Consider the following 14,400-nt stretch of genomic DNA (forward strand, 5'->3'; position numbering starts at 1 on the left):
AATTAATTGACCCTATTTATAAAACATACCCAAATAACTCTCCTAGATCACTTTCCTTAACAGCAGATCACATAAGGAACTTGTGAGCTGTGTTGGCTGGACCACAGCAGATGAGCTGTACTCATGCAGTGAGGACCACCAGATCCTCAAGTGGAACCTGCTGACCAGTGAGACCAGTCTGGTGGTCAAATTATCAGAGGATATTTACCCCATTGATCTACATTGGTTCCCCAAGACCGTTGGTGGCAAGAAACAGAACCAGACTGAGATTTGTGTCCTTACCAGCACTGATGGCAAGTCTCTTTTATTTTCTAAAATATGTCCAGTGAGACACTGAACTTTATTTCTTTATCAGTTTTGTATCAGAAGTTGTTTGTTTGACATGCTTACTGAACTAACTAAACATAATAACTGGTAACACTGTTTTCAGTATAGCTTCAGGTCTCCCCCAGCCTGGTTTTTTATACTGAGTAGAATGACAGTGTCTTGCTTTATCATTTTCATTAAACAATTTGCCAACAACCCAGGTGTTTTTTTATGTAGTAAAAGGGAAATCATCTTAACCAGTGTAATACTTCAGATAAGCATATTCATTTTCACTTCAGGAAGAGGATTGTAATTTGGCAGTTAAGAGTGAACCTGTCTCTGCTCTATTTTTTAATTAGGCATTCAATGTTAAATTATTAAAGGTGGGATTTACTTTTACATCTGTATATTTGTAAATCCAAACTTGGCATCATAGTTGGTTTGAGGTGCATCCACATGACCTCTTATGCCTCTTTTTCAGCCTATATTAGATACAAAAGCACATAATATGGATGTACTGTTATGGCAGGCAATGTGTGGTCACAACACTAATGGCAGTGTAGGGTTGCATAAACACACCCGCAAACTGAAGCAGCAATTTTCTCTGGCAGACTATGAAAACTCTGTTGTGATTCACTTCTGCAACTTTCTTTTGCTTTCTTAAATATCAGTATTTCTGTTGTTTGAAATACATTTTAGTTTTTCATTGACAACCAAACATGACAATCACACAGTTCTATTTTTAACTTTGATGTGCACTGACACATTTGTAAAGCTGGATTATGTACAAAATATTTAAAAACAGTCTTTAGAGATCTGAATGATATAGTTAAAAACAGCCAGGGTTTTATTGGGTGGGAGGAGCCTATTAACGGCTTTCCCTTGTCATGATATTACTTTTTTTTGTATATTGCACATAATAATAATAATAATAATAATGCATTTAATTTATATAGCGCTTTTCATAATACTCAAAGACACTTCACATAATTAAAACATCCTAAAAGCTAAAAATAAATAAGCTAAAATACAGGTAAAACAAATAAAACAAATAAATAGGGACTTTTGAGTCGCTCGGACCCTGATAAGAAAGAAAACAAAAGAAAAGAAACAATCACACATACAGTTCAAATACTTTTCTGTGTGATAAATATAAGTTTGTCTACTATTTTAAGGTGTTATTTCCTGTCCCTGCTTTCACAACTAAATATAATATCAAATTAATTACTATACATCATTATTTTAGAATGCCTATTATTTCCCCATGACTAAGCAAATCGCATAGTTAGATGCACCATTTGCTATTCTACAAGAAATTATATTGTGTGGGATGGAGCCAGGCTTGTCCCCAAGCGTCCCAAATTAAGCATGAAGGATATGGCTGGGCTTTCTGTTTGGAACAACAGTGTTTCAGTCTCATTCACTTTTATCCCTAACTACAATGTGGTGTCATATTAGATTTCACACATATGTATCATCAGGAATTCCTCAACAAACCATATAGACTATGAATAGAAGTAAAAAAGCAAAAGGTTGATATGTTGTCATTATAAGTTACCATAAAAAAACATCTGCTTGATGACAAGAAAACAAACAAATCAGCGCACAAAAGCTTTGAACAAACAATGTTTGCCATAGATAAGGACTGTTGATGTAAGTGCATATGTAAATAAAAGTAGAACATACATTTTACATTACATCTACATTTAAAATATGTACTTTTTTTCATTTGAAAGAGTGCTTCAATGCAGTTGTAGATGCTTGTTATATTTACTACCTGCTGGACCAGTAACATCCACATTTGTTGGGATGTCCAAATTTAGAAATGGGAGAGAGCAGGAATAGGTCACCAGAAATTAAATAAAACGTGCAGAATTTTTTAATACACACTGCCACACAAGTATATGTTAGGCTGGCGTCCTCAATATCTATGTCCATGCCTGATCATCTTTCATGTCTAGGAATTACACAGTTGCCCTATTTCAACCAACAGAAACTCTTTAGTACTCTTTATGTAGTGAGCTGTCCTCACTACTCATTTGCCTCAGTCAGCAACCTGAATCCGTCAGACTTATGAGGACATGGTCTCTGTAGACAAAACCCACAAGCAGACAGTAGTGTTCCTCAGTTATAGACTGTAAACAACCAGATCGGGCCCAGAGTGTGGAATTGCCATACAGTAAGCATCTTCTTGTCTCTTTACAGGGAAGTTCCACCTGACCACCAAAATTGGGCGTGTTGAGAAGAGTGTCGAGGCACACAAGGGAGCTGTTTTGGCTGGAAGATGGAACTATGATGGAACTGCTCTTATTACGGGTAACGACATGTCAGGGACATTCATATTTTCATTGCCATTTCAAAACAACAAACAACAACTTGAATTCATTAAAAACACATCTTTATATCCATATCAATTCCATCTGTTTATCTAATTACTCAGCTGGAGAGGATGGGCAGATCAAGATCTGGTCAAAAAGCGGGATGCTGCGTTCAACACTAGCCAGCCAAGGTAAGGCTAAAGACCCTTCCTTTATTTCACTGACTTTAAGCCACAAATCTTATGTGAAACTGCTATTTATTATCATACATGGTCAGTCAAACTGTTTATTTCACTCACCCAAAAACCAATCAACAAAGCAGAGCAAATTAATGTCTTAATATGCATGCACCGTGTTGTAAGAAAGAAATATGAGAGATGATGGATGCATCTTGATTCAGATAAGTTGAATGTCCCACTACCATCCGGCTTCTGCCTTCAGTGGAAAAGATTAGAGTTCTGCATTCATTCCCAGGACTAATTACTCTCTGCAGTATTTCTCAGGTATTAATCGGCTCCAGTTCCTATCGGCAGTAATCGACACAGTAACATGTGAACTTTCGCCCTTTTTTCCAGTGCAAAACGGTGTGTTGAAGTGAATATATAATTATTGGAATCAACAGGGATTTGGACATTAAACATATTTTATTGATTTATTTCAACAAGGTGCTTAGTTAAAATGAACACTGAATTCACTTATCTAGAATTGAAAATAAACAGCCATTATATGTGCTCCTCTACCAGACCCCATTGACAGAAACAGTGATTTGACCTTGCTAATCATTACAAAACATGCGTCATTCAAAATTAGCAGAAACAAAATGAAAGTCCATTGACAGAAATAATCATTTTCTTTTCACTTTTCTAACAATTACCAACTCTGGTTTGAGAGTTTGAAAGAGAAACTGAATAAGTTTTAAAAAAAAGAGCATTTCACTATTTTCATGAGTTCTTGAGGACAAAAGTGAAAAAAAACAGAACTCATCTATCTAAATTCAGCATGAATGAGGTAGTTTTGGTAGGTAAAGGGAATACAAATGAGCCAATCTGAGTTTTAATCCAGTACAGTTTAAAGCAGATTGCATCCATAACAGCTGCCAGCCAGCAGCAGAAGCAATGTAAAAAAAGTCTCTGATCAACCAGCTGTAGGCATTTAGTAAACAAAACATAACATCTCTCTCTCTCTCTCTCTCTCTCTCTCTCACTCACACTCTCTCACACACACACACACACTCTCTCACACACACACACACACACATTACTGATTGCTTTTGAACCTTCTGGTTTAAAGAAAGCCTCTTGTGACGGAGATAAAAAAAAAAGAAAAAAGCACAGACCCAATTGTGCGGACCAGGCACACAGAACTGCAGTTTCATTCATGTGTATCAGGGGAGCCTCCTGCTTCTTCTAGTGCTTTGACACACAAGTTCACCTCCTCATCTGGCTCCTGTTTGACACCAGACTGTAGATGAGCCTTTCAAGTGTACTCTTACACATGGTCCCAGATAGCAAACAAATAGCCACACATTACATCTTTTTTATTTAATTATGAAGACTTTTGTACTCTCTTCATATGTGTTGATATTATGCTTTCATTATGAAAGGCTATGTGTGTCTATTGCATTGATGAATGCTAAGTGAGATTTGCTTTTGTGTTGAAGCTGCTTTTTTACTTTACTCAAGTCAGCAATTTAATATGACAATCAAGGAGGAAATGTTTTCTTCTCTTCTTGGCAGTGGGATTGTGTGAATGTGTGTGTGTGCGTGCATGCGTGTGCTGAGCTTATTAGAATGTAATTGTGCTCAGCACAACCAAAACCAGAGTTCTATGTTTTAAAGAAAATAAAAAGCACCATAATGTTTCAAAGCTTTGTAAAGGAGACGCGTTTTAATAAAAGCAATAAGAAAGACTCTCAATAATACATTTTCTATCCAGCATTCACATTACAGATGGGTTACTTATTAAATTATTCATCATGACTTATTTAATGTTTCTTCTCAGTTGTGGGACAAGAAAAGATGGATGGAAGTTGGCTTCTCTGGAATTGGATGGCACACTCCTGCTGAATGACGGGTGCTATGGAAAGCCTGGCAGGGGAACAGCAATTCAGCCCCAGTAGTTAGGAACATTTTTCCTTAACTGGTTGTGCAGAGAATTAGCTCCCGGATGTTGGGCTGCTCAAAAGACCTCCAGATTTGTAGAACTCCTGGATATAGTAGCATTGCCACAGACACACATCATCATCCACATTGCACTCAGATCACTGCAGGTGTTGTTTCTTCTGAGAGCCTACAGCTCCATTCATACACGCACGCACGTACGCTACCGCAGTAGGCTGTTCATCTTGGGTACCATGACCCATTTTAAGAGAGAGTTGGAAGTGAGTGAGCAGGAGGAAGGAGAGGAACTTGCCTCAGCCCCTCTCATCATCTTTGTCAGGTTTAGATCATGTGACCAGTTGGCATTTGTGAGAAACCACATGCACCTGGAGTGGGGTTAAATGGCAGGTCCTCTCCCCGCCACAATCCGACACACACATTTCCCTCACACACGTGTACGTACGCACACACATTTGTGCGAATACTGTAAAGGTTATCTTAAGTTTTTTCAGCTGCTGTGTTTGCAAGCTGAGTGTTGTTCCACAGGCTGAGTGAGACAAGATCTCTGAGGGAATTTGATACCTTCTAAGAAGTGGAAGTAACACTATTGTATCCTAGAGCTAGTTTTCATACCAACTCCTGGTTTGTCAAAGGAAGGGCGGGATTCTTACACAAACACTTTTAATATGAATTAATTTATATTATATAATAATCATCTTTTAAATATTACACTAAGTAAGAATCAAAGTCTTTATGTGTGGAAAACCAATCCATCGCTTTTGGCTTTGGATTAGTGCAATATCTAATTTTCTGTTTACCTCCGTTTCTGCATCTTCCAGGGTCTCCTGTGTATTCTGTGGCCTGGGGTCCCGACTCGGACAGAATCCTCTACACATCCGGAAGACAACTAGTCATCAAGCCTTTGCAACCCAGCGCCAAAAGTATACAGGTACACTAACTTCATGTATTCTTTTAAGAGGTACACATCTAGGACTTAAGTCAATAGACAATTAGGATTCAATGTCATAGTTTTTCAATATTACCCTGTAACTACTTGACTCAAATGGTATAGTCATAGAATCATAAAACACGGGACGAGATGTTAAAACTGTCCATTGTGCCAATAGATGGTATGCACTCACATGAGCTTTGCCGTGATGTTGACAGAGTGGCATGGGAGGTTTATTTCTTAAACTGGGTTAAGATGTCAATTTTGGGACACATCCTCAGTAGTGTGCCTTTGAATCAGTGGGTGTTTCGGCCTTTGATCACTAAACACCCTCAACAAAGGTGGCCAGCTAAAGGGTGATCAAGCCTTAGCTTGTGTCCCATGCCCAATTAAGATTTCCCACGGGACTATGCAAGGCAGGGGCGTCCTCTTCCCTGAGCCAGCCCTACAGCTGACCACATACCTCATATGCCCTCCTCAAGTTGGAGGGATCTGAATTGGGTTCTCAGGTGGGGGTGGGAGGTCATGAAGTTATAGCCCAGCAAGGGTCCTTCCGTTTGATCCAGATCCACTGGCTGCCTCTTTCAGCTGCTTGAGAAACTGCTCTGATGGTCTGCCGCAGAGCCTGTCCATGGATTCCAAGTTCTTTCAGCAACCTGATGGTGGAAGAAGCCACGAATCCTCTGCATTCCACTTCAACTGGCCAGACTTTTGCATTCCAGCCACGCCGAGTTGCGTCTGCTGCCAACTCTGTAACGCAGTTTCTTACGCTCGTAGGCCTCTTCAACAGAGTTTTCCCACGGGACTGTGAGCTCTATGATGTACCCAGCCTTTCGTGAAGGGGACCAGAGTACCATGTCTGGCCTAAGATTGGTAGAAGCAATCTCAGGTGGAAAAATTAGTTGCTGGCCAATATCGACAAGCATCTTCCAGTCCCGGGCCATGGCTAGGTGTCCAGTTTCTGGCTTCGTAGGAGGATGCTTAGGCCTTTTTTGTCCCTCCCGGATGAATGTTGTTGTTTTAACGGGATTGCTTGTTTTTGGAGGTAATGAATCTGTTTCACTCCTCTTGGTCTCAAGTGCTGCAGCCAGGCTCTTGAGGACCTGATTGTGCCTCCAGGTGTAGCGGCCTTGTGAGAGGCTGGTCTTGCAACCTGTCATTATATGCCTGAGAGTCTCTGGAGCTGGGCAGAGGGGGCAGGTCGGGTCCTCGCCATACCAATGATGTAGGTTTTTTGGTGATGGAAGCACATCATAAACAGCTCTTATGATGAAGCTGATGTCGCTTGCCTCCATTTGCCAAAGCTCATTCCAGTTGATCTTTCTCCTCTCCAGGCCTTCCCACCGTAAAATAACATGTGATAAGATGAATCACATGGAACACAATCAGATGATTTTCTTAATAAAAATTGTCATGACCGAACAAAGACTAGAACCCATACGCACGACTCAAGGCAAAGTAACAACAAACAATTTAATTAATTAACTGGAACAAACAAACAGAAAATCTACATGAACAAAGTAACAAAATATCATAACCTGGTGAATTTCATGGAAATGGCTGGTTCTCTGGCACAAAAGACAAGACGAACTGGCCCAGGACAAAAGGAGACGCAGACAATATATACACAGGGTAAGGGCACAGGTGGAAACAATCAGGAGCGAGGCAGCCAATCAGACCAGAGGGGAAACACACAGGGGAAGGAACAAGTTGCCTGAAACAAGAGGAGAGTTGACCTTCAAAATAAAACAGGAAATCACGAGACAACATGGACACAAGACACAAAACTGATTAATTTAACATCACAGTTTCCTGGACATGACAAAAATAATAAATAGGTAAATGGACATCCCAATGGATCAGTGAATTAACAACAATACACACTCAATAAAAACAAAACTTTAAAAAAACTTATTGTGTAATAAATTATTATAAATCTGCTAATTCTATGGATACATCCAATCCATATAATGTATCATAGTTTATACTGTATCATAGTTACCCTACAGTTTTCACTCTATTTTGTGGGCACTGTAGTTACATACATTTTGTTTAGCCTAAATATAGGCTAAATAATAGGAGTGCTTACTGCCTTAAGAGACGGTGCAGTGCTGAGGACCGTGCACACCAGTGTTGATGGATATATTTGTTTATTATTCTTCTGAAAACTGAATACCACCTGGGACCTGAGATAAACAGTGGAGCATTGAATGTACGCCTTCTCAACCTTTTCCTCTTCCTCAACTATTAGCACACATGCAGGCACAACACACAGCGATGCGTGTTGAAGACTTAATCTGAATGGATTGATGTGCGTCAGCGAACCAGAGTAAACACAAGTTTGAAATTGCCTGACTTGGGTATCTGATATAAAAGGGGTATGGAAAACAAGACCCCAAGATTATCTTTTTTGATCCCTTACACAGACACACGCAACACACATGTGCACACTTTTATGTGTGTTTTCCTTGGGCGCATGGAGGGAGCAAGTAGGAAATATAAAATAGAGTGTAGGCATGTAGAGAGAACAGGAACAAGATAGAAACACGGTTAGATACGACTAGTGGCAGGCTTTCCGCTCTTTGTTACACTGACTGTGACACATGATGTAGAGAGTAACTATGCGCAATAACTAGAATGAATGCCACTCTGGAGCGTATCCTGCTAATGTTTTCTCCTCTCTTTTTTGGACTAAAAATGAAAGGAGTTATTTGTGATCTCCCCCACTTCTCTTCAAAAAAAGGGATAAGTTATCTATGGATAACATCTTTGTGCTGTGTGGATGTATAACTCTCTCTCTCTCTCTCTGCCCCTCTGTCTCTAGTGGAAGGCTCATGATGGGATAGTTCTAAAGGTGGACTGGAATTCAGTTAATGATGTCATACTGTCAGGTGGAGAAGACTGTAAATATAAGGTGAGCTGTGTTTGAGGACATTTTTAGATGGCTTGTGAGTGTGATTGTTTTTTATAATTCAAACCATGTCCTCCCTCATCAGGTATGGGACAGCTTTGGTCGTCTGCTTTACTCCTCATCGTCTCATGACTACCCGGTCACCTCTTTGTCCTGGGCTCCAGATGGAGAGGTGTTTGCCGTGGGCTCCTTCAACACCCTGCGGCTCTGTGACAAGACTGGAGTAAGAATAAGCCTTTTATTTATGTATATATATTAGGGCTGGGCACGTTAACGTGTTATTAATGCGTTAACACAGCAATCCATTAACACCGATAATCATTCTTTCATGCGTTAACAGCATTTTTGCATTGGGAGGGGCTTAATGCTGCTGCACACATTGACCGAGAACATGGAGAAAGGTACTTTTAAATGGACATTTTCATTTTAAACCTCCGGCGTAGTTGAAAAAAAACAAAGTTATTTGTAACCACTCAAACTGGAGTTATCGCATCACCAGAGTACCACGAGCATGAAGTACCACGAACATGAAGTACTACGAGCATGAAGTACTACGAGCATGAAGTACCACGAGCATGAAGTACGTCTTGAAGGCGTCACACAGCATTGATGCCAACGAGCTACCAAACAACCAGTGGAGTGAAACCTCATCAGACTACTTTGGATGCGGCGTGCGGGAGAACTGTGGATAAACCAACGCAGGAACAACTAGAACGGGCACTCGGTAGAGCGCATACCTTCGCCGCAGCCACTTTTTGGTACTTGGCATGAGAGTGTGGGGAACAGTAAATTAATGTAACTTGATACCAGATATTGTGGTAAACATCACAAAAGAATTATGTATGAACATCAGCCTTGATTTATTAATTTCGAAAGAAAACCATGTAGTGGTATTTGATACAATTTGGACTGTATGTGCTGCAAAGATATAAGACACAGAAATGGTTGTTCTGTTGATATGTATTTTATTAATTGTTTGGACAAGTACCTGAACATACATGTCCAAAACCGGACGTTCGTGAAACAAGTTCCCTGAACATTACCATGGAAACATCAAGGCCAAATGCATGAAGATTAATACCTGTGATTTTGGGTTATGACCTCATTGTATCATGTCGTATATCACAAGATCGGGCATTGAATTCTGAACATGTTGGCATTAGTTGCATGCCAATTGGATAAAAATTTACCGCGTTATGATAAAAATACGATTTTGACCTTTTCATGACCTTGACCTTGACCTTGACATTTGACCCGATCGCTCACAAAATCTAATCAAATGGTCCCCGGAAAACAGCCAATCATCCCACCATAACTTTTTGAGTTATGCGAATAACAAACAGACATATTTACAAAAAATAAATACACAGCGATCAAAACATAACCTCCGCAAAAGTATTTTGCGAAGGTAATGAACACATGAACAATGAACACATGAACAATGAACACATGGCTCGGCCAAGTGGAGAGCAGCAGACTGCAGGCCGCTTCCTGTAGAGAAAGAGGTCGGCAGAAAAGTTTTGGGCCACTTAAACTCACTGTTGGTACCTGTTCAACCCATATTTATCTTTCTTTGACTGAGATTCTCTAAAGGAAATCAACAGGCTGTAAAGGCTAAAAGGTCCCTGCACAATTTATATTCTGTATGTGAACTTGCTGTTGCTCTGAGAGTGCCTGTTATATTGTTCTGATAACATTACTTTAAAGTAAAAGCGTGTAATACTAGTTTTTAATTCATTATTGAATTTTGCGCATAATACGATTAATCGCTGTTAATCACAGAAAAATCACGCGATTAATCGACTAAATTTGTTCATCTTTGCCCAGCACTAGTGTATATTTATATATACAGTATATATATATAATATTGCAGAAAATAATCAGAGTGGCAACACAAGTTTTGCTCAGCGAGATAATCCTCACAAATCAACTCAACTGTTATGATTTTTGAAACGTAAATGCAATCAGCAGAAGTGAAAAGCAAACGTTTGGCTGTAAACAAACTATACTAGTGCATGAGCACGAGTTACCATAACGAGGCTGTCGGCATGACGACCTTTTGTAGTCTCAGTTAGCCACTTGTTAGCAGCAGCCTTTTTTAGAACACAAAAGCTTCACAATTCATAAGAGGGGTATTAACTGATGTATTGTAAATTGTAAAACAAATCATTCAAATACCTGGAGTTTTTCTTCACCTCAAACCTTGTTTCAGGACTCTAACCAAAAACCTTGTGACTTTGAAATGAGCGAGCTGGAAGTGCAAAATGCTAACTCTTTTAACGGTTTTGGGAGTCATTCCTGCTGCACTCTTGTGCTCTTGCATTAACAATGCAATTAGTCGTCCTCGGCCTAATACCCCTTTCACAGATGAACGAGCGCTGTCAAAATGGTGATGCCAACCGTGTTTCATTGTGTGACATTGTCATTCTACCTCCCCTACCGTCTTTTTTTCCCGGTTGATAACATTATACATATGCAGGGTTAAGGGGCCAGTATACTCAGTCAGAACAGCTTGGCTGATGGTCAAATAGTTTTGGAAACCCCACAAACGGCTCTCCAGTGTCAGATAGGTGGGCTGTGACCTAACATTTCTGCAACTTTAAGAAACCTATCCTTCCACGCAAGCCTATTTTGTGTATTTCATTTGTTTATTCTCAACTATAAACATATCATTTATGCTAGTCAGTCCAGTCCCTTCCCCCTGAAACCTATAGTATTCGTGGTACACTGTTAGCTTTTCTGGTGCAGTATGGTTTTATATTGTGTCGCTCATTTTTATAGGCCTCATGCTTTCTATACATTGTTCATCTCTGTAAACCACATTAGGCTGAATGCTGCATGTTCTTGTTACCTTGTGCTGATGTTAACTGGAGTCATAATGAGAGAGGAAATGAGAAAACGATGAATGGTAATTGTTGTTTTATTATTGCTGAACGTTTAGCTGGGAGCAATATTAATAGTTCCCTGCTCTGCCCTCACAGGATGTTTAGGGCTTCTTCAACACATGTCTTCTCCAGATGGATACGGTGTGTGTTTTGGGGCGTTTACATTAATGTAATTTGTATGAGTATGAACATCCGAAGGGAGACATTACCTTAACCATTACATTTGGGTTTCTGAAAAACAAATTTCTGTAGTTTTCGGGAAAATTGCCAGACTAAAGCTTTCTTCTCCATGTAAACAAAAATAGAAATATTGTGCTATTGAAACTATAACAGACAGAACTGAGCACAACTTTCTCCTTTATTTCTTGTGATGATCCGCTTCACCATACATCCTCCCATTACTGGTTTGTTTACATGGTTGGTTTATTCCATTGTTTCATCAGTGCTGTGGTGTGTCTTGGTTTGGAAAGTGTGATGATGACGATAATTATGATGAGTATGGTTCTGCCCTTCTATAAGTGGAGGAAGGGCTTGCCTTCTCCTCCCTAAGCCCCTCAGAGACAGTGTGTACTGTAGCATGGCGTGGGAGGAAGAAGAGGGGACGGGGGGGCAAAAATCCCTCCTTCAAAGGTCGGTCTGAATTGTATGTGTGAATTCAGACATTTTTATAAGTATGCACACGTGGTCACTGTACTATAATTACTATAATCTCATTGTGAAAGTGAGTTTACACACAAACACAGAAGCCCTTACCCAATTACAGGGGCTTTACCTGTGTTGTTGCTGTGGTTTGTTTGCGGTGCAGTAAGGGTTAAGCAGCGCAAAGAGCCTTTTCAGTTACTAGCGTGACTAATGGGAAGGAGTTTCATTCTGTATCTGCTACAATGAAACCTTGCTCTTTAACATATTGCTGCTGGCTCAGCAGGATCAGTCCTGCGCATTTAACCCTTTCACCTCCCGTCCAGCTCAGTTCTCCTCTCGCCCTAAACTCTCAGCTCTCTCCTACTCTTTTCCTTTTTCTCCTCCACATTTTCTCCCTCCTCGCACCACAGGACAGATGTAGTTGGTTACCCCCCTCATTATCACCGTGAAGGGAGGGGTGGCGCGCACACACACACACACACACACACACACACACACACACACAGAGTTTACATCGAGGTAAAAGTACTGGGAAAGGAATTACACTTGTTGTTCCAGCAAGCCACACATGGACTAAACACAATATTTGTTCTGTTTTGTCTCCCCAGAGCATCACCATTGAGTTATTATTGAACACATTGTTGAATTATTAATACATGTTTAATTCTTTTTGTTGCCATTTTATTGAGTTTGTAGTTCTTGTGTGTGGACTATGTTTTCTCTTCACAGAAGCTTTAACAGGACACAAAGAGGTTCACTGTCCCGTTTACAAGATTTGAGAGAGACAATAAGTCAGTGTCTGTCTGTGTGCCTGCCATAGTAAATGCATGTGCCCACATGCCTGTATGCGTGCGTGTGTGTGCAACCATTGCCGTGCAAATGTGCCTGCGAGACAGCAGTCTATTTACGAGGCGCTGCAGCTGGTGTCTAGCGTCTGGACCCTGTCACGATCCCTGACACTGTCACTGGCTAACAAGTAGGACTCATTGTGCCAGACGAGCACCCTCTCGCTTCTTTCACTCCGCCTCCCCCGTCATCCCCCTTCTCTTCACTGTGCTTTTTTTTACTCAACTGTACACCCATGCTCACATTGATGGTAATAGCTGCTTGGTTTTTCACTATATTTTCTTCTTTTTTAGAAATGTTCATGGGTTGGATTAGAAATCACGTAATTTATGTAATATGTATGTACTTTTCTTACAGGACAGATAAACAGGTCATTGTTCCAAGAACTGATAAAAGTTCAGTGTTTTGCTCAAGGTCATAAGCAGTACAACATCTTGTCATCAAGGCCAGATTTCATAATTATTGTACCATTCTTCTTTTTGGTTTAATGCTCATTAGGGACTTAGTGAGTATTCAAACTGGAAACAACCCTGCATTAAAACAATGCAGCGCCTTACCAGATGACATCACATTGCGTTGTGACTTTAGCCAGTGGTGTATAGTAACGAAGTAGAAATACTTTGTTACTGTACTTTTTTGGATATCTGTACTTTACTTTACTATTTATATTTCTGTTTACTTTCACTTATACTTCACTACATTTTTCAAAGAAAACTTTTACTCCGATACAGTTCCCCTGAAACCTTCGTTACTCGCTACAAAATCGAATCTATCTCTAGAAAACAAATTGACTGGCTGTATCAGTGGTGCTAGCTTGCAAGTTAGATCATTGGTTATCATGTTAACAAGTGTTTCCCACAGGATTGGAGTATATCTTTGGCGGGGTAGGGGGAGACAGGTGTCTGATCTTCTAATGTAGCGATACATGGTGTATGTTAGTCTAACGTTCGCTAGCTATCGTAAATCAAATGAGACATTAGTGTAGTAGACAGATCTCTAGCGAGTTAGTGAGCTGAGGAAGTGTTGACAATTGTGAGATTGTTGATTTGAGTTATCTTAGCTATAATCATTTCAGCGCTAGTTGGCTAACATTAGCCAACTTAACGTTAGCGAACGTTAGGCTAACATACACCATGTATCGCTACATTAGAAGATCAGACAGCTGTCTCCTAGCACTAACGTTAGCCAACTTAACATCAACCACCACACCACAGGATTGTTAGGAGACGCAAGAGCACAGCATTACGATTTGAACCGCGTCGGAGTGCGCAGGCTGCGTGCACCAGCTGTGCGCGCCACTGTCCGTGAAGCTGAACATACCTCTACCTGCCTCAGTGGCCGGTGAAAGGCTATTTAGCATCGCAGGACTAGTCTTCAGGTCTCTCAAATTCTAACCCTTTGCTTTTTATTAACAGCATTTACTTGTAGTTTTACTTTCAATACT

General features: G+C 40.2%; 1 protein-coding gene across 5 annotated transcripts in view; it reads left to right on the forward strand.

Moving 5' to 3' along the window:
• The window catches only part of ift80 (intraflagellar transport 80 homolog (Chlamydomonas)), a 41,413-nt gene that overhangs the window by 765 nt on the left and 26,248 nt on the right, over window positions 1-14,400 (forward strand). For 3 of the 5 annotated variants that reach the window (XM_034548691.1, XM_034548692.1, XM_034548693.1), the window contains exons 3-8: window positions 72-293; window positions 2,512-2,622; window positions 2,747-2,815; window positions 5,563-5,672; window positions 8,497-8,586; window positions 8,669-8,806. In XM_034548691.1, the coding sequence (XP_034404582.1) occupies window positions 72-293; window positions 2,512-2,622; window positions 2,747-2,815; window positions 5,563-5,672; window positions 8,497-8,586; window positions 8,669-8,806 (740 nt within the window). Of the gene's footprint in view, window positions 1-71; window positions 294-2,511; window positions 2,623-2,746; window positions 2,816-4,625; window positions 4,743-5,562; window positions 5,673-8,496; window positions 8,587-8,668; window positions 8,807-14,400 lie in introns of those variants that run through there. The other 2 variants (XM_034548694.1, XM_034548695.1) reach the window with 2 other exon arrangements.

This window comes from Cyclopterus lumpus, chromosome 13 (genome assembly GCF_009769545.1).
Source record: "Cyclopterus lumpus isolate fCycLum1 chromosome 13, fCycLum1.pri, whole genome shotgun sequence".
NCBI classification, from domain to species: domain Eukaryota; kingdom Metazoa; phylum Chordata; class Actinopteri; order Perciformes; family Cyclopteridae; genus Cyclopterus; species Cyclopterus lumpus.